Source organism: Rhinopithecus roxellana, chromosome 3, assembly GCF_007565055.1.
Source record: "Rhinopithecus roxellana isolate Shanxi Qingling chromosome 3, ASM756505v1, whole genome shotgun sequence".
Lineage (NCBI taxonomy): Eukaryota > Metazoa > Chordata > Mammalia > Primates > Cercopithecidae > Rhinopithecus > Rhinopithecus roxellana.
This window is the reverse complement of record NC_044551.1, coordinates 66,342,755-66,369,685: the sequence shown is the minus strand read 5'-3', so window position 1 is coordinate 66,369,685 and position 26,931 is coordinate 66,342,755. Positions and strand designations below refer to the sequence as shown.

General features: G+C 43.0%; 1 protein-coding gene across 1 annotated transcript; it reads left to right on the top strand.

Moving 5' to 3' along the window:
* Positions 1-25,078, top strand: LOC104677903 (probable histone-lysine N-methyltransferase PRDM7). Its single transcript, XM_030927513.1, has 10 exons — positions 1-104; positions 1,328-1,480; positions 1,846-1,969; positions 2,296-2,403; positions 10,227-10,276; positions 13,470-13,626; positions 14,746-14,847; positions 15,056-15,327; positions 15,730-15,797; positions 24,895-25,078. The coding sequence occupies exons 2-10, from the start codon at positions 1,412-1,414 to the stop codon at positions 25,076-25,078; spliced, it is 1,134 nt and encodes a 377-aa protein (XP_030783373.1). The 5' UTR covers positions 1-104; positions 1,328-1,411.
* Positions 25,079-26,931: the final 1,853 nt, after the last annotated feature.

The following is a 26,931-nucleotide window of genomic DNA, read 5'->3' as shown; positions in this document are numbered from 1 at the left end:
GAGGGGCTCTGAGAGGACGTCCTGCCAGGGTGAACACCGCGGCAGAAGAGCACGAGAGACTGTGAAGAGCATGGGGAGCCTTTGTCGTGCAGCGTGAAACCCTTGTAAACCCTCATAAATCCTCATCCCGAGACATTCAAATTTTAGCCTGGGAGACCCGAAATCCCCTGACCCTGAGAAGCTCCAAATCCTCTCAGCCTCAAGAGACCCCAAATTCTGCCATCTTGAGGGACCTAAAATCACCTCAGCATGAAACCCCCAAAGTACTTCAGGGACCCCAAATCCCTTCACCCAGAGGAACATCTAATGCTTAGACATTCTGAGCCTGAGGAGCCACAATTCCCCTCACACTATGGCACCCCAAATCCCTCAGCCTGAGGAACCGTAAATATCTCACCCACAGAGACCAAATTTCCCCAACCTCAGAAAACCTAAATAGCCTGAAAACTCAACCGCTTCAGTTTCAAGGACCAAATAACCTCAGCGTCAAAGACCCTAAAACTCCTTAATAAGAGGTCCAAATCTCCTTTACCTGAAACTCAGAATTTCCTCAACCTCAAAGATCCCAAATCCTTTCATCCCGAGGAACCCCAAATCCCCTTAACCTGATGAATCTCAAATCTTGTCAACTTGAGCACCGCAAATCTCTTCAACCTAAAAGACCCCAAATCTTATCCTGAAAAACCACAGATACTGTCAGCCTGAGGGATACCAAAGCTCCTCAGTTCGAGATACCCCAAATTCCCTCAACCTGAGAAACCCCAATTTCTGCAGTCTAAGACATCTCAAATCCCTTCAGCCTGAGGGACCCCAAATCTCAACCTGAGAGATAGTTTCCCCTTAGAGATGCAGACTGCTTTACTCCTGGATTTTTCTAGAATCCTCAGGTAGAGATCCCCAAATCCTGTCTATGAGAAATGTTCATTTTGCCTTGCTGAAACAGAACCCTGCTCCTCAGTCTGACCTAAGTCCCAGCAGTCAGGGGGCCTCAAGGTTTCCTTGGTACTCCTCTGGCTCTCACACCTCAGGACTCCCCTAAAACACCAGTAGCTACAACCCTCCAGCCACCTGTGCCACCCTTCTCCAAATGAGCCAAGCTGCAGGGGAACCAAAAGAACAAAACCCAGCTTATATTAGGTGGTAGCTCATGGCCAGTGGAGGCCTTCCCATCCCATCAGTACCCCCAGACCTCCCTGGGGTGCTTGAGACCTCACCAGGAACCCACATCTTTCTGCTCTGAACACCCCAGCCAGATGGAGAAGACAGAGCCTGGTTCTGGGCTGTGCTCAGGGCTGTTGCCCGCTCTCAGCACCTTCTCCTTCCACAGGAGCCTTTGGCCTAGGAGCTGGGAGACTCAGAGCCCTTCCCACACTTGGAATTGGAGCAAGTCCTTCTAGACAGTCCCAGCACCATGAGCCTTGAAAGGTCCCAAGAGGAGAGCCCAGAAGAAGACACAGAGAGAACAGAGCGGAAGCCCACGGTGAGACGTCGGGGAAGCGAAGCCAGACTCCTAGCAGGAGCTGATCTCTGGAGTGCTGCAGACTCCTGGCCTGTACCCTTGGGTGACCCTGTCTGAATGTGCATGGAATGGGGGCAGCTGGTCCTGGGCAGGACATGGGGGAGAAAAGAACACTAGCATCAGTGACTGCTCTGTGTCAGCAGAGAGCTAGGAATGCTCAGCATCTGCTCAGTTAAATGGGACACAATCTGGAGAAGCAGGGAAGGTCTTTATATTTCACAGAGACTCCCAGAGGCCCCAGGCTATGCTCTACACACAGGGTAGAGGAAAAGGACCAGCTCGATGTGTACTAGTAAATCACTGACAGAATCTGTTACTTCCTCTAGGTCAAAGATGCCTTCAAAGACATTTCCATATACTTCACCAAGGAAGAATGGGCAGAGATGGGAGACTGGGAGAAAACTCGCTATAGGAATGTGAAAAGGAACTATAATGCACTGATTACTATAGGTAACAGGAAGTGCTGGGCACAGACCAGTCTGGGAGACATAAAACAGGTCTTTGGTCCCTATATTATTTTAGTTCTCAGGTGGTGGCATCTGCCCACAATTCCCTTTTGCATGGAGACAAATCTGGAGGGAAATTTTGTTCTTTTGCATCAGTGCAGGACTGAGTGTGGATACTGACCATGCAGAGGTCACATCTTGACCTTGTTCAAGACTCTCCCAGCTCATCAGACTGAGCAGTATTGGGTTTGTGGTGCCTTCCATTGCCACTGCCCTTTGTTCCTCCTCCCAGCTCTTCCGTTTTAGAACAAAATTTTTGCTTCTTTTCAGGTCTCAGAGCCACTCGACCAGCTTTCATGTGTCACCGAAGGCAGGCCATCAAACTCCAGGTGGATGACACAGAAGATTCTGATGAAGAATGGACACCTAGGCAGCAAGGTAAGAGGGAAGGGAAGGAGGATTTTATTTATTTATTTTTTTTTTTGAGATGGAGTTTCGCTTTTATTGCCCAGGCTGGGGCGCAATGGTGTGATCTTGGCTCACTGCAACCTCCGCCTCCCAGGTTCAAGCGATTCTCCTGCCTCAGCCTCCCAAGTAACTGAGATTACAGGCATGTGCCACCATGACCAGCTAATTTTTTGTAATTTTTTTTAGTAGAGATGGAGTTTCTCCATGTTGGTCAAGCTGGTCTCGAACTTCCAACCTCAGGTGATCTACCCGTCTTGGCCTTCCAAAGTACTGGGATTATCGCTGTGAGCCACCATGCCTGGCCTATTTTTATTTATTTATTTATTTATTTATTTATTTATTTATTTATTTATTTATTTTGAGATAGAGTCTTGCTCTATTGTCCAGGCTGGAGTACAGTGGTGCAATCTCGGCTCACTGCAACCTCTGCCTTCCGGGTTCAACAATTCTCCCACCTCAGCTTCTCAAGTAGCTGGGACTACAGATGTGCACCACCATGCTCAGCTAATTTTTGTATTTTTTGTAGAGATGGGGTTTCACCATGTTGGCCAGGCTGATCTCAAATTCCTGACCTCAAGTGATCTGCCTGCCTTGGCCTCCCAAAGTGCTGGGATGATGATGATGATGATGGTTATTATTATTACAGACAAAGTCTCACTCTGTCACCCAGGCTGGAGTGCAGTGGCGCAATCATAACTCACTGCAGCCTCAAACTCCTGGGCTCAAGCCATCCTCCCACCTCAGCCTCCCAAAGTGCTGGGATTACAGGCATGAGGCACCGTGCATAGCCCCCAGGAAGATTTAGAAGTGACCTCTTGGCCAGGCATGGGGACTCACACCCATAATCCCAGTACTTTGGGAGGCCGAGGAGGGTGTATCACTTGAGGTCGGAGTTCGAGACAAGCCTGGTCAACATGGTGAAACTCCGTCTCTACTAAAAATACAAAAAAAAAGAAAAAAATTAGCCGGGTGTGGTGGTGGGTGCCTATAATCCCAGCTACTCAGGAGACTGAGGCTGGGGAATAGCTCGAACCCAGGAGGCGGAGGTGGCAGTGAGCCGAAATCATACCACCACCACCCTCCAACCTGGGCAACAGAATAAGAAGACTCTGTCTCAGGGGAAAAAAGTGACCTCCTGAAACCAGTCTGGGTTTAGGTCTCAGCTACATTTCAGAATTTAACAAACGAAGAAGAGTTTTCCCTCAAAAACATAAATGCTCAACAAACAAGCAAAATGCAAGGCAGTATATACAGTAAGAGGTTATTCATATATCGTTGTTGGTTAGTTTTTGTTTTTGAGATAGAGTCTCGCTCTGTTGCCCAGGCTGGATTGCAGTGGCACAATCTCAGCTCACTGCAACCTCCACTTCCCAAGTTCAAACGATTCTCCTGCCTCAGCCTCCCGAACAGCTGGGACTACAGGCACGTGCCACCATGCTGGACTAATTTTTGTATTTTTGGTAGAGATGGGATTTTGCCATATTAGCCAGGCTAGTGGCAGACCTGCCTCGGTCTCCCAAAGTGCTGGAATTACAGTCGTGAGTCACCACACTTGGCCTCATATAAAGTTTTAAAACCTGTAAACTATGTATAGTATTTATAGATATAATAATAAGTGGTAAATGCATAAAATCTAAATGTGAATAAGAATGCCAAATTCAAACCATTTATTATCACAACGAAAGCAGGAAGGGCTGGCAGGTGGCTTCCCTGTGGTTTGGTTAGTTTTTTTGTTTGTTTTTATTTTTGTTTTTAAATTTTGAAATAAACATAAAAAGACCTGAAACAGTTGTGGCAGAATGTTGACATTGGACTGAATGGTGATGGATGTATGGGTTTTCCAGTACTATTCTCCATTGTTTTCTATATGTTTAAAATTTGTCATTCCTTTTTTTTAAAAAAATTGTTTTTGCTAAACATTGTTAATAAATCATAGAACAATTAAAGAAAATGTAATGAAACTGTAAATCCACAAAAAATCTTTCTAACACCAATCTCATAATAGTTTAGTTATTGAGTTAAATGTCTTAGAAGAAGAAGTAATATTAAGTAAAGATACATCATTTATGTACATTTAATCATACTATATGATCCTCTTATACCAAAATGAATCTACTTCTTTGTCTCAATTCTGGAGTGGGTTTGAGAGAGCTGTTTAGTTTCCCTCATCTTTCCCATATGTCACTGACCAGAGATGGCATCAAGTAAATAAAATAATGTGCCATAATTATAAAATGAAAGTGCGAAGCTCATTTTCTCTTCTACTTCTTGGTCAGGAGAGTTTAGAAGTAAAAAGAGTCAATCTGCCCAAACTAGAGAGAGCAACTTGGATTCAGTCTACGGTTTCCCCATCTATGAATTTTAGATTCCTTAGGACCTAAAAGTGGCATAAGAGGTATGAAAGGCCAGTGTTTGCTTTTCTGCAAATGCTTTGACGTGAAAAGAATGTCTCTTTAGAGGGAATCTATCTCCTGTGGTTTATCACACATCTATACATCTTTATCTGAACTCAGTTAAAATCCCCAGTTTAAGTCAATTTATTTTTTATTGTGGCAAGGAATACAATAACATATATTTACTTCTCTAACAATTTTTAAGTGTACAACTTTATTAATTATAAGCATATTGTTGTGCAATAGAACCCTAAAACTTTTTATCTTGCATGACTAAAACCCTATACCCACTGAACAATAACACCCTATTTTCTCCTCCCTCCAGCTCTTGGCAACTGCAATTCTGTTTCTATGAATTGGATTACTTTCCATACCTCATATACGTAGAATCAGCCATGAAATATTTTTCTTTTTGTGACTGGCTTATTTAATCACTTAGCATAATGTCCCCAAGATTCACCCATGTCATAGCATGTGACAAGATTTTCTTCTTTTTTAAGTCTGAATAATATTCCTCTCCATGTATATACCACATTTTTAAAATCCATTCATTCGTCAATGGGTATTAGGTTGCTTTACCTCTCGTCTATTGTGAATAACGCTGTAATAACTATCAGTGTGCAAATATCTCTTTGAGATCTGGTTTTTAATTCTTTTTACTATATTGTATAACCAGAAGTGGAATTTCTGGAACATAAGGTAGTTCTGGTTTTCATTTTTTTGTGGAAGTGCCATACTGTTTTTTACAGTGTCTGCACCATTTTACATTCCCACTACTATGGTTTGAATGTGTGGAAGTTCACGTATTGGAAACTTAGTTGCCATCGTAACAGTATTAACAGGTAGAGCCTTTAAGAGGTGCTTATGTAATGATAGCTCCAACCTCATGAATGGATTAATGCGATTATCACAGGAGTGGGTTAGTTATTGCAGGAGTGGGTTCCTGATGAAAAGGATGAGTTGGGCCCTTCCCTGTCTTTCTCTCTGTCTCACATTGCACGCTTACCCTTCCACCATGTCATGATGCAGCTTGAAGCACCTTGCAAGATGCCAGTGCCATGCTCTTCAACTTCCCAGCCTCCAGAACCACAAGCCAAATAATTATTTTCCTTATAAATTACCCACTCTGGGCCAGACGTGGTGGCTCACGCCTGTAATCCTAGCACTTTGGTAGGCCGAGGCAGGTGGATCACAAGGTCAGGAGTTCGAGACCAGCCTAGCCAGCTTGGTGAAACCCCATCTCTACTAAAAATACAAAATTAGCCAGGCATGGTGGAGTACACTTATAATCCCAGCTACTCGGGAAGCTGAAGTAGAAGAATCACTTGAACCTGGGAGGCAGAGGTTGCAGTGAGCCGAGATCGCACCACTGCACTCCAGCCTGGGCAACAGAATGAGACTCTGTCTCAAAAACAACAACAACAACAACAACAACAACAACAACAACAACAACAAAACCACATAAATTACCTACTCTGTTACATTCTAGGAAAGCAGCAGAAAACAGACTAATCCACCCACCAACAATGAGCAAGTGTTCTAATTTCTCCACATTGTCGCCAACACTTGCTATTTTCTGTTTTTTTTGACAGAAGCTATCATAACAGGATAAGGTGATATCACATTGTGGTTTTAATTTTCATCTCCCTGATGATTAGTGAAATTAAGCATATTTTCATATGCCTCTTGGCCATATATGTATCTTCTTTCGAGAAATCTCTACTCAAGTTTTTTGCCCATTGCATTGGTCAGCCCAGGCTGCCACAAGAAAATACCATACACTGGGTGGCTTAAACAACAGAAATTTCCTTTCTGACATTTCTGAAGCCTGGAAGTAAAAAATCAGAGTGCCAGAATTGTTGGGTTCCGGTGAGGGCTCTCTTCCTGACTTGTAGGCAGCCTCCAACTCACTGTGTATTTACATGAATTATTTGTGTGCCCACAGTAGGAAGGAGAAGGAATATCTTCCTCTTCTTATAAAAGCAATACTATCCACTAGAAGATTTTTTTTTTAGACAGCCTCACTCTGTTGCCCCAGACTGGAGTTCAGTGGTGCGATCTCAGCTCACTGCAAACTCCACCTCCCGGGTTCAAGCAATTCTCCTGCTTCAGCCCCTCACATAGCTGGGACTACAGGGGCACACCAGCTAATTTTTGTATTTTCAGTAGAGATATGGTTTTACCATGTTAACCAGGCTGGTCTCAAACTCCTGTCTTCAAATGATCCGCCCATCTCCTTGGCCTCCCAAAGTGCTGGGATTATAGGAATGAGCCACTGCGCCCAGCCAAAAGCACTAATGTCATCTTAAGGGTCTCACCCTCATGACATCACCTAGCCCTAATTATCTACCAGTGGCTCCATCTTTAAATACCATCATATTGAGGTATTAAATATGCTTCAGCATATGAATTTTGGGGAAACAAAATTCAGTCCATAGAACTCATTATTTAATTATTTGTTTTGTTGTTGTTGTATTATAGGAGTTCTTCACATATTCTGGATCTTAACTCTTTTTTTTTTTTTTTTTTTTTTTGAGGCAGAGTTTTGCTCTTGTCGCCCAGGCTGGAGTGCAATGGTGCAATCTCAGCTCATTGCAACCTCCACCTCCCAGGTTCCAGCAATCATTCTGCCTCAGCCTCCTCAATAGCTGGGATTACAGGCACACACCACCATGCCCAGCTAATTTTTTGTACTTTTAGTAGAGATGGGGTTTCACCATGTTGGCCAGTCTGGTCATGAACTCCTAACCTCAAATGATCCATCTGCCTTGGCCTCCAAAAGTGCTGGGGTTATAGGCATGAGCCACAGCGCCTGGCCTGGATATTAACTCTTTGTCTTCTTTCTTTGAGACAGAGGTCTCACTACGTTGCCCTGGCTGGTCTCAAACTCCTGGGTTCAAGTGATCCTCCCACCTTAGCCTCTGAATAGCTGGACTATAGTTATGTGTCACTTCACTCAGCAACATTAACCCTTTATCAGATATGTGGTTTGCATATATTTTCTTCCACTCTATGGGATGTCTTGCCACTCTGTTGAATGTTTTCTTTGTTACACAGAAGTTTTTAAGTTTGATGTAGTCCTACTTGTCTAATTTTGCTTTTATTGCTTATGCTTTTTGTGTCATATACAAGAAGTTATTATTTATTTCAATGTCATGAAGATTTTCCTCTGTTTTCTTCTTGAAGTTCTGTACTTATAGGTCTTACATTTCAGTCTTTAGTCTATTTTGAGTTAATTTTTATATGAGATATGTGGTAAGAGTCTGTCTTCTCTTTTGCATATGTATATCCAATTTTCCCAACACCATTTCTTGCAGACTGTCCTTTCCTCCATTGTGTAGTCTTGGCATCCTTGCTGAAGATCATCTGACCATATACACAAGGGTTTATTTCTTGCCTCTCTATTCTGTTCCATTGGTCTATATGTCTGCCTTTATATCAGTACCATGCTTTTCTGATTACTGTAGCTTTGTAATATGCTTTGAAATCAGGAAGTATGAGGTCTTCAACTTTATTCTTCTTTTTCAAGATTGTTTTGGCTCTTCTGCTTCTTTAGAGATTCTATATGAATTTTTGGATATTTTTCCATTTCTGAAAATAATGGCATTGGCATTTTGATAGAGATGACATTGAATCTATAGATCATGTTGACAGTATGAACATATTAACAATATTAAATCTTCAAATCCGTGAACACAGGATGTCCTTCCATTTATTTGTGTCTCCTTAAATTTCTGTTGGCACCATTTTGTAGTTTTCAGTGTTCAAGTTTTTTGCCTCCTTGGTTAAGTTTATTCGTAATTATTCTATTCTTTTTGATGCTATTGTGGTTGGGAATTTTTTCTTAATTTCCTTTGTGGATTGCTCATTGTTACTAAATAGAAACACAACTGTTTGGGGTGTGGATTTTGTATGCTGAATTCATGTATTATTTCTTCTTTTTTTTTTTTTCTTTTTGAGACAGAGTCTGGCTCTGTCACTCAGGCTGGAGTGCAGCTGTGTGAAATCGGCTCACTGCAAGCTCCACTTCCCAGGTTCAGGCCATTCTTCTGTCTCGGCTTCCCGAGTAGCTGGGATTACAGGTGCCCACCACCATGCCCAGCTAATTGTTTATAATTTTAGTAGAGATGGAGTTTCACCAACTCCATTAGCCAGGATGGTCTCCATCTCCTGACTTCGTGATCTGCCCACCTCGGCCTCCCAAAGTGCTGGGATTACAGGTGTGAGCCACCGTGTCTGGCCCAAATTCATATATTACTTCTAACAATGTTTTGGTAAAAATCTTTATAGTTTCATTTCCTTTTTTTTTTTTTTTTTTTTTTAGATGGAGGCTCACTCCGTCTCCTCCCAGATTCAAGTGATTCTCCTGCCTCAGCCTCCTGAGTAGCTGGGACTACAGGCGCCCGCCACCATGCCTGTAATCCCAGCACTTTTGGAGGTCGAGGCACGTGGATCATGACGTCAGGAGATCAAGACCATCCTGGTTGATAGGGTGAAACCCCGTCTCTACTAAAAATACAAAAAATTAGCCAGGCATGGTGACGGGCGCCTGTAGTCCCAGCTACTCGGGAGGCTGAGACAGGAGAATGGTGTGAACCTGGGAGGCAGAGCTTGCAGTGAGCCGAGATTGCGCCACTGCACTCCAGCTGGGCAACAAAGCGAGACTCCATCTCAAAAAAAAAAAAAAAAAAAAAAAAGAGGACTTTTCTTATATGACCTTTTTTTTATATTGAGGTGATTTCTTTCTATTCCTAACTTGTTCAGTGTGTTTGTCATGAAAGGTCAGTCAATTTACATTTTAAAAATTAATGTAATAGATACCTTATTAGGTATACCTTAATAGATAGGAGGAAACAAATAGGAAGTTTTGTCTATTTTTTTAAATCTTAAGAAAATTAGCAATGCCTCTAATAGAAGCATAGGCCTTAATGATGCTTCAGAAAACATTTCCAAATCGCCTTTGGATAATACTTGGAATCATCACTCTCTGACTCAGAATTCTCTGTCTCTACTGAGAAACTCCAGAGTTAGGCCAGGCATGGTGGCTCATGCCTGTAATCTGAGCACTTTGCGAGGATGAGGCAGATGGATTACCTGAGGTCAGGAGGTCAAGACCAGCATCTCTAACATGGAGAAATCCCGTCTCTACTAAAAATACAAAAATTAGCCGGGTGTGGTGGCACACACCTGTAGTTCCCAACAACTCGCAAGGCTGAGGCAGGAGAATCACTTGAATCTGGGAGATGGAGGTTGCAGTGAGTGGAGATTGTGCCACTGCACTCCAGCCTGGGTGACAGAGGGAGACTCTGTCTCAAAAAGAAAAAAAAATAATAAAAGAGAGTATCTCTAGAGTTTGGAAACATTTACCAACCAAACCACTGATTTCTCATCACCTTTTAGTTAAACCTCCTTGGATGGCCGTAAGAGTGGAACAGAGTAAACACCAGAAGGTAAGTATTTCCCAAATCCTGCTGACAAGAAACCTTCCTCATAGATCCAAACATAGGTAAAAGAAGGAGAATGTACAGACTATCATAGGGAATACTGCCTTCCTTTCCTGATCTCTTTAGCACAGTGTCTGACATCATCATTATTTTAAGAGTTAATGAGAACAGCAACAACAATCGCTACCACGGTGTTATTTTCTCAGTATTTTCAGACTTTATTTTAAGCATTTTAAATGAATAAACTTTACATAAATTTCCTATTCAACTTACATATAGTACCTATTAAGTAGATGCTATATAGCCATTTTACAGATGAGAAAACTGAGGTAAAAAGTGTTCAGTTATATCCCTGGGATCACATTCAGTGTTGGTGCAGTCTAATCCAAAACTCTTTCTCTAAAGCACTTACAAGATCATTAAAAGTTTCATAGTTTTATAAAGTTTATGCTGTCTTACTCATATGTCTTACATAATTCATCCAACTGACTTTTGAACCTCAGTTTTTCTTGTTATGGTAAAGTGAGATTTGCACTAAAACACTCTGATTAAGGGAAGCTTCCAAGCAAATAGACCATTCATACTGTGGATGGTCCCAGAGGAGATAGGGTCCCTACCCTCCTAAGGAACCCATTCTGATCAGAGGAAGCAGCTTCCAGCCCTGAGGAGTTTCAGGTTTGAAGACTGAGAAACAACAAATAAGAAAATGGTTTAGGACTTAAAAATATATTCTTCTGGAATTGATTTCAAATGCTCATTCCTGTAGAAGGCAGTAACAGCTCCCTCCTCTGGGCTCCAATTAGGGAACTGTCAGGTTGTTTGGAATTATTCGTTTAGCCTACCTGCTGCCTCTTCATTGTGAGCTCTTCAGGAGTCTGGTCCATGTCTGATTTTTCTCAGAACTCCCAAGCCCAGCTCATGGCCTCTGAGAGCCTCCTTAGTGTTTTCTGAATGACTGATTCCAAGTTTATGAATTAAACTATAAGTAACAGGGTCAAGGATGCTGAAAATATCTTAGAGTTAGATTTCAACTGTAGAGATGATATCAGGACTATGAGATAATTTTTGTTTGTTTGTCATTTTTCTGGGTTAGGGGAGTGATTTGAGACAGGGTCTGGCTCTTTCACCCAGGCTGGAGTGCAATGACTCAAGCTCGGCTTACTGCAGCCTCCATCTCCTAGGTTAGTGTGATCCTCCTGCCTCAGCCTCCCGAGTAGCTGGGACCACAGGCATGCACCACCATGTCTGGCTAATTTTTATGTTTTTTGTAGAGACGGGGTTTTGCCATGTAGCTCAGGCTGGTCTAGAACTACTGGGCTCAAGCCGTCCTCCCACCTCGGCCTCCCAAAGTGCTGGGATTACAGATGTGAGCCACCATACCCCATCTGTGAGAAAAAATTAGCCTTTCCTTTCCTTTCCTTTCCTTTCCTTTCCTTTCCTTTCCTTTCCTTTCCTTTCCTTTCCTTTCCTTTCCTTTCCTTTCCTTTCCTTTCCTTTCCTTTCCTTTCCTTTCCTTTCCTTTCCTTTTCCCTTTCCTTTTTCCTTTCCTTTCCTGACAGAGTTTCACTCTTGTCACCCAGGCTGGAGTGCAGTGGCACAATCTCAGCTCACTGCAACCTCCACCTCCTGGGTTCAAGTTGTTCTCCTGCCTCAGCCTCCCAAGTAGCTGGGATTACAGGCACCCACCACCACACCCGGCTAGTTTTTTATATTTTTTGTAGAGATGGGGTTGGCCAGACTGGTCTCAAACTCCTGACCTCAGGTGAACTGCTTGCCTTGGCTTCCCAAAGTGCTGGAATTACAGGTGTTAGCCACTGTGCCTGGTGAGAAAAATTATTAATCTCATATTCATACTGTATTAAGTAGCTCAAAAAACACTTGGGTGAACATTATTATCTTTCATGTTCACTACAATATTGAGAATTAGCGCCAGGGGCAGTGGCTAACACCTGTAATCCCAGCACTTTGAGAGGTGGAGGTGGGCAGATCACCTGAGGTCAGGAGTTTGAGAGCAGCCTGGCCAACATAGTGAAATCCCATCTCTACTAAAACTACAATAATCAGCTGTGCGTGGTAGTGGACACCTGTAATCCCAACTTCTCGGGAGGCTGAAGCAGGAAAATCACTTAAACCTGGGAGGTGGAGGCTGCAGTGAGCTGAGATTGTGCCACTGTACTCTAGCTTAGGCAACAGAGTGAGACTCCCTCTCAAAAAAATAAAAATAAAATAAAGATTTAGCATGGGCTGGGTGCGGGGGCTCATGACTATAATCCCAGCACTTTGGGAGGCTGAGGTGGGTCGATCACTTGAGGTGAGGAGTTTGAGACCATCCTGGTCAATCTAGTGAAACCTCGTCTCTAATAAATATACAAAAATTAGCTGGGTATGGTGGCACATGCCTGTAATCCTAGCTTCTCAAGAGACTGAGGTAGGAGAATCTGTTGAACCTTGGAGGTGGACGCTGCAGTGAGCTGATATAGTGCCACTGCACTCCAGCCTGGGCAACAGAGTGAGACTCCTTCTAAAGAAACAAAAACAAAACAAAACAAAAAACACATGTATGTCAATTTCTGGATCAGGAAACTGAAGAAAATTAGGTAACAATACACCCTTATTCAAGCAGACAAGCAGAATTAGCAGAATTGGTACAGGAACTAACTAATCTAATTGCAAAGCCAAATATTCTTTCCAGGATATGGCAACATGCAACTTTGACATCACTTTCTTAGTTGTCTAGATATATTTTTGCCAATCATCTCTTTGTTCTGTTCCCAACCTTACTGCTTTATTACCTCATTTTCTGGATGTGCTTCGTCCCTCTGTGCTTTTCTACATTTCCCCTTCCATCAGCAGCCTACTAGTTTATGGAAGATTCCCTCCTTCTTTCTGTAAGCTCTTACCCGCTTTTTTCACAGATCTTGTTGATTCTCCAGCTAGTCTTCCCAAGTATTCTTCCTCCTTTCCTTTAACTTACATAGAACATTTTAAAGAAAGTTGAAGGAAAGAGCCTTAAGATATGGGTTAGAGTCCCAGATTCACTACTCACTTAGACCTTCTTTTTTCCCTCTAGTATTTAGACACTCTAGGTATTTCCAAGGTTTGAACATTAACTAGAGTCATGCATATGAAAACATGTTGCAAGCCATAAAGAACTAAAGAAATGCAAGTTGTCTTTTAATATGTGACTCTCACATTAAAGGGAATGCCCAAGGCATCACTCAATAATGAATCTAGTTTGAAAGAAGTGTCAGGAACAGCAAATTTACTGAATACAAGTGGCTCAGAGCAGGCTCAGAAACCAGTGTCCCCTCCTGGAGAAGCAAGGACCTCTGGACGGCACTCTAGACTAAAACTGGGTAAGAAAAAATATTTGGGGGACTTTAGTCTCTCAATGTCCTCTAGAAATGTTGATGAGTATGGTCTACCTATGTGGGGTGGACTTTGCATAGGCCTGGGCTTAAGCCGGACTCAACTGTGAGACCAGAAGGTAGATGCAGTATTTTGTTAAAATTATGTATTTATTTGTTCACTGAGACAGAGTCTCACTCTGTCACCCAGGCTGGAGTGCAGTGGCGCAATCTTGGTTCAATGCAACCTCTGCCTCCATGAAAATAGCCATTTTCTTGCCTCAGTTACCTGAGTAGCTGGGATTATAGGCATGCGCCACTGTGCCCAGCTGATATTTGTATTTTTAGTAGAGACAGGATTTCATCATGTCGACCAGGCTGGTCTTAAACTCCTGGCCTCAAGTGCTCTGCTCACTTCAGCCTCCCAAAATGCTGGGATTACAGGTTTGAGTCACCAGGCCCAGCCTTGGATACAGTATTGAATAGCATGGAAAAACATCAACTTTGAAGTCACTCACTTGGGTTATAATCCACAGAGAAGCATTGGGGCCTTGGGCAAATCTTATAAATTCTCTGAGCTCCTGAATGGTAATCTGTCAAATGAAACCAAGTATATATAGACCAAGAACATTGTTTGAAAGCATTAAATTAAATATAAATGAACTGATACATGCAAGGTGTCCAAAAAATACCTCTCTGATAATAGATATTCTTTTCTGCGTTTCTACATTTCCTCTTTCATCACATGTCTACTAGTTTATAGAATATCCCCTATAGAGACCATACTTTCTTAGTGTTGTATGTCCAGTCCTTTGCTCAATGCCTAAGACGTAATGTGCCCTCAAGAAATACTTTCTGAATGAAAAAATGCACGAATAAACCATTTTGTAAGTAGAAAGGTTGGGAGGTTAATGGGATAATAAGAACAGCCAGAAACTAAAATTGAATAGGCATCTGCAGTCAGTGTGGGTGTGGGGTCTAAGTCTCTCTGAAGCAGTGAAGAGGGGGAGACTAGAGTATGTAGAAAGGTAGACGCTAATTTGATGGTAGGATATTTCACATTTTCTTATGAAACAAGGATGAACACCCCAGACTCCCAATTTTACCCATTACTCTTCTCCAACCTAGAACTCAGGAAGAAGGAGACTGAAGGAAAGATGTATAGCCTGCGAGAAAGGAAGGGTCATGCATACAAAGAGGTCAGCGAGCCACAGGATGATGACTACCTCTGTAAGTGATCCTTTTGGCCACTCACACAGCTTGCTGTTACGTCCTGGTGCAGTAATTTCATCATTTGGCCCACAAATCATTCCCTTTCTCTAATGAATTAGAGTACAGGATTGGGGCTGAATGATGTGAGTGCCAAGCTCTTTCTGAAGCTATCATATGAAGGAACATGCATTACAATTTTCCTAATCTCTGCTTCCCTCACTTCCAGATTGTGAGATGTGTCAGAACTTCTTCATTGACAGTTGTGTTGCTCATGGGCCCCCTATATTTGTAAAGGACAGTGGAGTGGACAAGGGGCATCCCAACCGTTCAGCCCTAAGTCTGCCCCCGGGGCTGAGAATTGGGCCATCAGGCATCCCTCAGGCTGGGCTTGGAGTATGGAACGAGGCATCTGATCTGCCACTGGGTCTGCACTTCGGCCCCTATGAGGGCCGAATTACAGAGGATGAAGAGGCAGCCAACAATGGATACTCCTGGCTGGTGAGAAGAGCCTGTCATTTCCCCTGTTCTATCTTCCCACATCCCTTCTCTGCCTTTGGTGGGACATCACCTTCTACATGTCAGGATATAGGTAGGGAAAACATGGTTAGCTCTGTGTACTCGAGGGTCTTTGCAGGAACATGGAATTCTTGTTTAGAGATCAGAGGGTACATGGGAGCAGAGTGGTACAAAGACAAAGAAATGCATCCTCCCTTGTGGAGCTTCTGCTCTTATTGGACAAATCAACTCAGATGTGTAGATGATGACTAAGGTGCATACCATGTGGTCTTAATTGGCAGTTGAAGTTATGCATGCCCAAAGGCCACTGATGACAGTGTAGTAAAATAATTCCTCTGATTTTTACCCTTTAAAAAGCCTGTACTTTATTTTTCTGAAACTCAGATCACCAAGGGGAGAAACTGCTATGAGTATGTGGATGGAAAAGATAAATCCTGGGCCAACTGGATGAGGTAAGGCCAGTAGCTCTCTGAGTTTCAGAGAGAACTTCCATTTCTCACAAACCCGGATTTCCTTCCTTATCATCATGCGTCCCTCAATGATTTTCACATCCCCTATTTCTATTTTTCTCCATACAATGTTGTTTTATACCATCAACATTTACAAATAAAAAGTAAAAATATAGATATTATGATTTATTGGTATCAAAACATAAATATGTATGCTAGACAAAATTGAGGCACCAAGATAAACCTTGAGAAGCCTAGATTCACGGGGGACACTGAATTCATGCTTTAGTTTATGTAATCCACATTTATTAAGCACTTAGTATGTTCCAGGTTAGGAAGCAAAGTTCACTACTTGAACAGAGGAGAGCTGCAGGATGACCCAGCCCCTTTCCACAATGGGCTCTCGTTCTATCTGAGAGTAGAAAAATGAATCAACTATTACCGTTCTATGTTATTGGGCCAAGAGAAAGAGACTTCTAAGTTTCTCTGGGAATCTAGGGAAGTCAGGTGAATGGCACCTGAGTGAACTGTAGGGTGATTAGAGGAAGGCCTGTCAAAGAAAGACGGACTTGGGCTGAGTGTAGAATGATATGTGCTAATCTAGAAGCAGAGTACATGATAAATATACCAAGCACCAAGTTCTGTGGTATAAAACAGAATTAATTTAGAGTTTAGAGAAGCTAAAGGTCAATGTATTTTACGGCCTATCAAGATGGAGGTAAGTCTGGAGTTGGGCTTTGAAAAAATGGTTGTTTAAGCATGGCAGGGAAGTGTTCTAGGCAGGATGAGCACTGTAGTCAGAAGTGCAAGTTCATATGACATTGTGAAAGAGATTTAGGAATGAGCAGAAGGTTACCAGAGGAGTGGTGGAGGAGTGGTCAGCACAGACCATGGAGGCCTTCACCAGCAGGTGATGGGCCAGACCTGGATCTGACAGATACTGGGAACTCACTGCCTCTTTTCTTTCCCGTTGCCTGCCTTGATCCCAGGTATGTGAACTGTGCCCGGGATGATGAAGAGCAGAACCTGGTGGCCTTCCAGTACCACAGGCAGATCTTCTATAGAACTTGCCGAGTCATTAGGCCAGGCTGTGAACTGCTGGTCTGGTATGGGGATGAGTATGGCCAGGAACTGGGCATCAAATGGGGCAGCAAGTGGAAGAAAGAGCTCATGGCAGGGAGAGGTAGGCATCACTATTACTCTTTTTAAAGGACAGGAAAGAAATAATTAACCTAGAGAATTTTCAGGGTTTAACTCTTAAGTAGAGCAAAATGCCATCTAAAATCAGTAAGATTTCAAATCAGTGGCTTCCAAAATTAAAGATCCATGTTATATGCCTTTGCCTCTTTGGAACAAATTTTATATTTTTAAATCTTTGTTCTGATATTATATTCTAAGTACTTCATGCACAAAGTATATAACAGCATATAGTGCTGAAAGACTTAAAGACAAAAATCAAATTCTCAAACACCTACCAGCTCTCCCAACGAGGTAGTTTCTTCTGGCATTTCCTTGATATTTCTTTTTTTAATTTTTTTTTATTATACTTTAAGTTCTAGGGTACATGTGCATAACATGCAGGTTTGTTACATATGTATACTTGTGCCATGTTGGTGTGCTGCACCCATCAACTCGTCAGCACCCATGAATTCATCATTTATATCAGGTATAACTCCCAGTGCTACCCTCCCCCCTCCCCCCTCCCCATGATAGGCCCCGGTGTGTGATGTTCCCCTTCCCGAGTCCAAGTGATCTCATTGTTCAGTTCCCACCTATGAGTGAGAACATGCGGTGTTTGGTTTTCTCTTCTTGTGATAGTTTGCTAAGAATGATGGTTTCCAGCTGCATGCATGTCCCTACAAAGGACGCAAACTCATCCTTTTTTATGGCTGCATAGTATTCCATGGAGTATATGTGACACATTTTCTTAATCCAGGCTGTCACAGAAGGACATTGGGTTGATTCCAAGTCTTTGCTATTGTGAATAGTGCTGCAATAAACATACGTGTGCATGTGTCTTTATAGCAGCATGATTTATAATCCTTTGGGTATATACCCAGTAGTGGGATGGCTGGGTCATATGGTACATCAAGTTCTAGATCCTTGAGGAATTGCCATACTGTTTTCCATAATGGTTGAACTAGTTTACAATCCCACCAACAGTGTAAAAGTGTTCCTATTTCTCCACATCCTCTCCAACACCTGTTGTTTCCTAACTTCTTAATGATTGCCATTCTAACTGGTGTGAGATGGTATCTCATTGTGGTTTTGATTTGCATTTCTCTGATGGCGAGTGATGATGAGCATTTTTTCATGTGTCTGTTGGCTGTATGAATGTCTTCTTTTGAGAAATGTCTGTTCATATCCTTTGCCCACTTTTTGATGGGGTTGTTTGTTTTTTTCTTGTATATTTGTTTGAGTTCTTTGTAGATTCTGGATATTAGCCCTTTGTCAGATGAGTAGGTTGCAAAAATTTTCTCCCATTCTGTAGGTTGCCTGTTCACTCTGATGGTAGTTTCTTTTGCTGTGCAGAAGCTCTTTAGTTTAATTAGATCCCATTTGTCAATTTTGGCTTTTGCTGCCATTGCTTTTGGTGTTTTAGACATGAAGTCCTTGCCCATGCCTATGTCCTGAATGGTACTACCTAGGTTTTCTTCTAGGGTTTTTTATGGTATTAGGTCTAACATTTAAGTCTCTAATCCATCTTGAATTAATCTTCGTATAAGGAGTAAGGAAAGGATCCAGTTTCAGCTTTCTACTTATGGCTAGCCAATTTTCCCAGCACCATTTATTAAATAGGGAATCCTTTCTCCATTTCTTGTTTCTCTCAGGTTTGTCAAAGATCAGATGGCTGTAGATGTGTGGTATTATTTCTGAGGACTCTGTTCTGTTCCATTGGTCTATATCTCTGTTTTGGTACCAGTACCATGCTGTTTTGGTTACTGTAGCCTTGTAGTATAGTTTGAAGTCAGGTAGCGTGACGCCTCCAGCTTTGTCCTTTTGACTTAGGATTGTCTTGGCAATGCGGGCTCTTTTTTGGTTCCATATGAACTTTAAAGCCGTTTTTTCCAATTCTGTGAAGAAACTCATTGGTAGCTTGATGGGGATGGCATTGAATCTATAAATAACCTTGGGCAGTATGGCCATTTTCATGATATTGATTCTTCCTATCCATGAGCATGGTATGTTCTTCCATTTGTTTGTGTCCTCTTTGATTTCACTGAGCAGTGGTTTGTAGTTCTCCTTGAAGAGGTCCTTTACATCCCTTGTAAGTTGGATTCCTAGGTATTTTATTCTCTTTGAAGCAATTGTGAATGGAATTTCATTCCTGATTTGGCTCTCTGTTTGTCTGTTACTGGTGTATAAGAATGCTTGTGATTTTTGCACATTAATTTTGTATCCTGAGACTTTGCTGAAGTTGCTTATCAGCTTAAGGAGATTTTGGGCTGAGACAATGGGGTTTTCTAGATATACAATCATGTCATCTGCAAACAGGGACAATTTGACTTCTTCTTTTCCTAACTGAATACCCTTGGTTTCTTTCTCTTGCCTGATTGCCCTAGCCAGAACTTCCAACACTATGTTGAATAGGAGTGGTGAGAGAGGGCATCCCTGTCTTGTGCCAGTTTTCAAAGGGAATTTTTCCAGTTTTTGCCCATTCAGTATGATATTAGCTGTGGGTTTGTCATAAATAGCTCTTATTATTTAGAGGTACGTTCCATCAATACCGAATTTATTGAGCGTTTTTAGCATGAAGGGCTGTTGAATTTTGTCAAAAGCCTTTTCTGCATCTATTGAGACAATCATGTGGTTCTTGTCTTTGGTTCTGTTTATATGCTGGATTACGTTTATTGATTTGCGAATGTTGAACCAGCCATGCATCCCAGGGATGAAGCCCACTTGATCACGGTGGATAAGCTTTTGGATGTGCTGCTGAATCCGGTTTGCCAGTATTTTATTGAGGATTTTTGCATCGATGTTCATCAGGGATATTGGTCTAAAATTCTCTTTTTTTGTTGTGTCTCTGCCAGGCTTTGGTATCAGGACGATGTTGGCCTCATAAAATGAGTTAGGGAGGATTCCCTCTTTTTCTATTGATTGGAATAGTTTCAGAAGGAATGGTACCAGCTTCTCCTTGTACCTCTGGTACAATTCAGCTGTGAATCCATCTGGTCCTGGACTTTTTTTGGTGGGTAGGCTATTAATTGTTGCCTCAATTTCAGAGCCTGCTATTGGTCTATTCAGGGATTCAACTTCTTCCTGGATTAGTCTTGGGAGAGTGTAAGTGTCCAGGAAATTATCCATTTCTTCTAGATTTTCTAGTTGATTTGCATAGAGGTGTTTATAGTATTCTCTGATGTTAGTTTGTATTTCTGTGGGGTCAGTGGTGATATCCCCTTTATCATTTTTTATTGCATCTATTTGATTCCTCTCTCTTTTCTTCTTTATTAGTCTTGCTAGCGGTCTGTCAATTTTGTTGATCTTTTCAAAAAACCAACTCCTGGATTCATTGATTTTTTGGAGGGTTTTTTGTGTCTCTATCTCCTTCAGTTCTGCTCTGATCTTAGTTATTTCTTGCCTTCTGCTAGCTTTTGAATGTGTTTGCTCTTGCCTCTCTAGTTCTTTTAATTGTGATGTTAGAGTGTCAATTTTAGATCTTTCCTGCTTTCTCTTGTGGGCATTTAGTGCTATATATTTCCCTCTACACACTGCTTTCAATGTGTCCCAGAGATTCTGGTATGTTGTATCTTTGTTCTCATTGGTTTCAAAGAACATCTTTGTTTCTGCCTTCATTTCATTATGTACCCAGTAGTCATTCAGGAGCAGGTTGTTCAGTTTCAATGTAGTTGAGTGGTTTTGATTGAGTTTCTTAGTCCTGAGTTCTAGTTTGATTGCACTGTGGTCTGAGAGACTGTTATAATTTCTGTTCTTTTACATTTGCTGAGGAGTGCTTTACTTCCATTTATGTGGTCAATTTTGGAATAAGTGCGATGTGGTGCTGAGAAGAATGTATATTCTGTTGATTTGTGGTGGTGAGTTCTCTAGATGTCTATTAGGTTCTCTTGGTGCAGAGATGAGTTCAATTCCTGGATATCCTTGTTAACTTTCTGTCTCGTTGATCTGTCTAATGTTGACAGTGGAGTGTTGAAGTCTCCCATTATTATTGTATGGGAGTCTAAGTCTCTTTGTAAGTCTCTAAGGACTTGCTTTATGAATCTGGGTGCTCCTGTATTGGGTGCTTATATATTTAGGATAGTTAGCTCTTCCTGTTGAATTGATCCCTTTACCATTATGTAATGGCCTTCTTTATCTCTTTTGATTTTTGATGGTTTAAAGTCTGTTTTATCAGAGACTAGTATTGCAACCCCTGCTTTTTTTTTTGTTCTCCATTTGCTTGGTAGATCTTCCTCCATCCCTTTATTTTGAGCCTATGTATGTCTCTGCATGTGAGATGGGTCTCCTGAATATAGCAGACTGATGGGTCTTGACTCGTTATCCAGTTTGCCAGTCTGTGTCTTTTAATTGGAGCATTTAGTCCATTTACATTTAAGGTTAATATTGTTATGTGTGAACTTGATCCTACCATTATGATATTAACTGGTTATTTTCCTCGTTAGTTGATGCAGTTTCTTCCTAGCCTCGATGGTCTTTACATTTTGGCATGTTTTTGCAATGGCTGGTACCGGTTGTTCCTTTCCATGTTTAGGGCTTCCTTCAGGGTCTCTTGTAAGGCAGGCCTGATGGTGACAAAATCTCCAAGCATTTGCTTATCTGTAAAGGATTTTATTTCTCCTTCACTTATGAAACTTAGTTTGGCTGGATATGAAATTCTGGGTTGAAAATTCTTTTCTTTAAGAACGTTGAATATTGGCCCCCACTCTCTTCTGGCTTGTAGAGTTTCTGCCGAGAGATCTGCTGTTAGTCTGATGGGCTTCCCTTTGTGGGTAACCCGAACTTTCTCTCTGGCTGCCCTTCAGATTTTTTCCTTCATTTCAACTTTGGTGAATCTGGCAGTTATGTGTCTTGGAGTTGCTCTTCTGGAGGAGTATCTTTGTGGCGTTCTCTGTATTTCCTGAATTTGAATGTTGGCCTGCCCTACTAGGTTGGGGAAGTTCTCCTGGGTGATATCCTGAAGAGTGTTTTCCAACTTGGTTCCATTTTCCCCCTCACTTTCAGGCACCCCAATCAGACATAGATTTGGTCTTTTTACATAATCCCATACTTCTTGCAGGCTTTGTTCATTTCGTTTTCTTCTTTTTTCTTTTGGTTTCTCTTCTCGCTTCATTTCATTCATTTGATCCTCAATCGCTGATACTCTTTCTTCCAGTTGATCGAGTCGGTTACTGAAGCTTGTGCATTTGTCACGTATTTCTTGTGTCATGGTTTTCATCTCTGTCATTTGGTTTATGACCTTCTCTGCATTAATTAGTGTAGCTGTCATTTCTTCCACTCTTTTTTCAAGATTTTTAGTTTCTTTGCTTTGGGTACGTAATTCCTCCTTTAGCTCTGAGAAGTTTGATGGACTGAAGCCTTCTTCTCTCATCTCGTCAAAGTCATTCTCTGACCAGCTTTGATCCGTTGCTGGTGATGGGCTGCTCTCCTTTGCAGGGGGAGATGCTCTCTTATTTTTTGAATTTCCAGCTTTTCTGCCCTGCTTTTTCCCCATCTTTGTGGTTTTATCTGCCTCTGGTCTTTGATGATGGTGACGTACTGATGGGATTTTGGTATAGGTGTCCTTCCTGTTTGATAGTTTTCCTTCTAACAGTCAGGACCCTCAGCTGTAGTCTGTTGGAGATTGCTTGAGGTCCACTCCAGACCCTGTTTGCCTGGGCATCAGCAGCAGAGGTTGCAGAAGATAGAATGTTGCTGAACAGCGAGTGTACCTGTCTGATTCTTACTTTGGAAGCTTCCTCTCAGGGGTGTACTCCACCCTGTGAGGTGTGGGGTGTCAGACTGCCCCTAGTGGGGGATGTCTCCCAGTTAGGCTACTCAGGAGTCAGGGATCCACTTGAACAGGCAGTCTGTCCCTTCTCAGATCTCAACCTCCATGTGGGGAGATCCACTGCTCTCTTCAAAGCTGTCAGACAGAGTCTTTTGCGTCTGCAAAGGTTTCTGCTGCTTTTTTTTTTTTTGTTGTTGTTTTTTAGCTGTGCCCTGTCCCCAGAGGTGGGGTCTACAGAGACAGGCAGGTTTCCTTGAGCTACTGTGAGCTCCACCCTGTTCGAGCTTCCCAGAGTCCTTGTTTACCTACTTAAGCCTCAGCAATGGCGGGCGCCCCTCCCCCAGCCTCACTGCTGCCTTGCGGTTAGATCGCAGACTGCTGTGTTAGCAATGAGGGAGGCTCCATGGGTGTAGGACCCTCCCGGCCAGGTGTGAGATATATTCTCCTGGTATGCCCGTTTGCTTAAAGCGCAGTATTGGGGTGGGAGTTACCCGATTTTCCAGGTGTTGTGTGTCTCAGTTCCCCTGGCTAGGAAAAGGGATTCCCTTCCCCCTTGCGCTTCCCAGGTTAGGCAATGCCTCACCCTGCTTCAGCTCTCACTGGTCGGGCTGCAGCAGCTGACCAGCACCGATTGTCCGGCACTCCCTAGTGAGATGACCCCAGTACCTCAGTTGAAAATGCAGAAATCACTGGTCTTCTGTGTCGCTCGTGCTGGGAGTTGGAGACTGGAGCTGTTCCTATTCGGCCATCTTGCTCCACCCCCTCCTCAGAGTCTTTAACCTCTGATATTTCTTAATGATATGCATGTGTTGTTATTCATTCATTCATTATCTCAATGAGCTGTTATGTGAACTCTTACTCAGTGCCAGACGATGTTGCAGGAAGTATAAATACAGATTGATCAAGACAATCGGAAAAACTGCTCGTGAACAGATGACATGTGAATTAGGGTACCATATGATTACCTACAGACATATGTGTAATATCAGACAGTGATTAGTGCTTTGAAGAAAATGAATCCAGAAAGAATATCTGGGGATCAGTGTGAGGTGAGAGTGGAGTGTTGCAGGGGATTGTCAGGGAAAGTTTTTCTTAGGAGACAGCATTTGAGAAGTACAAGTGCCTGTGGGCCAAGGGTTCCAGGCACAGGGCACAGCTAGTGCAATGGTCCTAAGGCCAGAAAGAGTTCAGCTTTGGTTCATTTTTGGAAAATAGGCTCCAGTGGGTCATCTGCTGAGAGCTGCTTCAGTTTCCAGGGAGAGAGAATGGTGGGCAGGATGAAGGTGGGGAGCATGGAGGTAAGCCTGAGTAGGGATATATTTTGAAAAAAGACTTCCTATTGTATTTGAAATGGGCTCAGACTGAATGAAATATCTCAAACATGAATACTTGATGTGTAGCCTGAGAAAGAGCATATCCTCATTTTATGATTTGTGGAATCTGAAATAGAAGCAATCCATGCACCTAGTTGGGGCAGCAGGACCCAGAGTCCTTTAGTCAGTGGGACCTGGACAACTCTGTGTTGGCCAACCTGAATCCCACTTCCTGATGGAGAACCAGGCACATAACTGTCCTCAACTAAATATGTCCTTTTGAATGAGGAGACGCAAATTCAGATTTGCTCACACATCTTCTCTTTAACCACATTTGTGGATCTCCAGGCTGAGTGCTCCTAATAGATCCTTTTCCCCTCTTAGGAAGTCACTAAGGACAATCTCACCTAAGTCACCAAGAGTGTTATTTCTCAATAGAATAAAATAGCTGAAGACCTCGTGTTAGCAAAAGTTCCCAGGGACCAAGGAGGGAGGATGTGGCAGAGGGTGATCAGGGAAGGCTTTATAGGACTTGGAAGATACCTGCAATGTGGGGGAAAGGTCGCTGCAGTTCCATCTATGTAAGGAATGACACTGCCCCTGTTGCTGTTTGAGGTTACCTAGTCTGGCTGATATATAGAAAAGGCTCTGGATTTTTTTTAAGACGTAGTGAATAAAAGTTGAATGGAAAAATGGACTGTAAAGGTCCATCCAGCACTTGGTGGGAGAGAGCTTGCATTGTTAACATATGAAGAATGCTTGGTTCTTCATTTGATCTTCATACCTTCATATGTGGTAAGGCCTGAACAAAACATCTACCCTGACCAAAAACTTCCTCTTTCAGAACCAAAGCCAGAGATCCATCCATGTCCCTCATGCTGTCTGGCCTTTTCAAGTCAGAAATTTCTCAGTCAACATGTGAAACGCAATCACTCCACTCAGAACTTCCCAGGACCAGCTGCAAGAAAACTCCTCCAACCAGAGAATCTCTGCTCAGGGGATCCGAATCAGGAGCAGCAATATTCTGATCCGCACAGCTGTAATGACAAAACGAAAGGTCAAGGGATCAAAGAAAGGTCCAAACTCTTGAATAAAAGTACATGGCAGAAGGAGATTTCAAGGGCCTTTTCTAGCCCACCCAAAGGACAAATGGGGAGCTCTAGAGTGGGAGAAAGAATGATGGAAGAAGAGTCCAGAACAGGCCAGAAAGTGAATCCAGGGAACACAGGCAAATTATTTGTGGGGGTAGGAATCTCAAGAATTGCAAAAGTCAAGTATGGAGAGTGTAGGCAAGGTTTCAGTGATAAATCAGATGTTATTATACACCAAAGGACACACACAAGGGAGAAGCCCTACCTCTGTAGGGAGTGTGGGTGGGGCTTTAGCTGGAACTCACACCTCCTCAGTCACCAGAGGACACACACAGGGGAGAAGCCCTACCTCTGCAGGGAGTGTGGGCGGGGCTTTAGCCAGAAGTCAAGCCTCCTCTATCACCAGAGGACACACACAGGGGAGAAGCCCTACCTCTGCAGGGAGTGTGGGCGGGGCTTTAGCCAGAAGTCAAGCCTCCTCTATCACCAGAGGACACACACAGGGGAGAAGCCCTACCTCTGCAGGGAGTGTGGGCGGGGCTTTAGCCAGAAGTCAAGCCTCCTCTGTCACCAGAGGACACACACAGGGGAGAAGCCCTACCTCTGTAGGGAGTGTGGGCGGGGCTTTAGCCGGAACTCACACCTCCTCTGTCACCAGAGGACACACACAGGGGAGAAGCCCTACCTCTGTAGGGAGTGTGGGCGGGGCTTTAGCCAGAAGTCAAGCCTCCTCTATCACCAGAGGACACACACAGGGGAGAAGCCCTACCTCTGTAGGGAGTGTGGGCGGGGCTTTAGCCGGAACTCACACCTCCTCTGTCACCAGAGGACACACACAGGGGAGAAGCCCTACCTCTGCAGGGAGTGTGGGCGGGGCTTTAGCCAGAAGGCAAACCTCCTCAGGCACCAGAGAACACACAGGGGAGAAGCCCTAGTCTGCAGGAAGGATGAGTGAGTCATTAGTAATAAAACCTCATCTCCATAGTCACAAGAAGACAAATGTAGGCACCACACACTTGCACACCCCAGCTCTGAGGTGGCTTCAGCGGGTCTGCTGGCCCCTTACATTCCCCGAGAGTGTAAAGAGATCGGAAATAACTAATTAAACAAATCCGCCATTTTCATGACTAGAGATGAGGAAGAACGGGGGATAGTTCTGTAAGTGTTCAGGGGACGTCAACATGTGGTTCTGTCCCGCACCGATCCCCTCCATTTTTTGTTTTTTGCCTCCTGTTCTAATAAATTTTGTCTCCATATAAATCTGAACCCCAAGTGTGTACCTCATTCTTCCCTTATCACTGAAGGCAAGAAGAGTCCAGAAGGTCCACAGAGAACTCATATGTTCAGCTCAAGTCTCCACAGGAATTCAACCCCCAGAAAGACATAAACTTGGAGTCCACTTGTTTAATTATTGGAGAATCGATTCCCAAGTCCAGGAAGAGAAATGTAAGATTTTAGAGAGACGCAGCAGGAAAGGCAGTTCCTTGGTCTCCTGAGAAGTGTGGCCTCTTCTCTTAATGGACCCCTCTACTCTGCTGCCATATTCCCCCTTGGCTCCTCCTGTCTCCTCTCCTGATTTCCTCCAATCTCTGTAGCCCCAGAGCTGAAAGCCAGACAAGAACACGCGTGTGTGTATATATGTGTTCACGTGTGCTATGTGTGTTAAGCCTGCATGCATGGGCGTGGGGGTATGTGCCCTCCGTGTGTGTGTCTGTGAGAGTGTGGGGAATTTCAAGGGTGTGTTAGGAATAACGCTCAAATTCCTAAGGAAATTGGAGATTCGAAAAAAA

What these genes read in the sequence shown, in the direction of transcription:
- LOC104677903 (XM_030927513.1), top strand. Translation starts at nt 1,412, where the DNA reads ATGAGCCTTGAAAGGTCCCAAGAGGAGAGCCCAGAAGAAGACACAGAG. An exon ending in ATGGACACCTAGGCAGCAAG is followed by an intron (nt 2,404 to 10,226) that starts GTAAGAGGGAAG and finishes ATCACCTTTTAG; the next exon opens with TTAAACCTCCTTGGATGGCC. An exon ending in ACAATGGATACTCCTGGCTG is followed by an intron (nt 15,328 to 15,729) that starts GTGAGAAGAGCC and finishes TCTGAAACTCAG; the next exon opens with ATCACCAAGGGGAGAAACTG.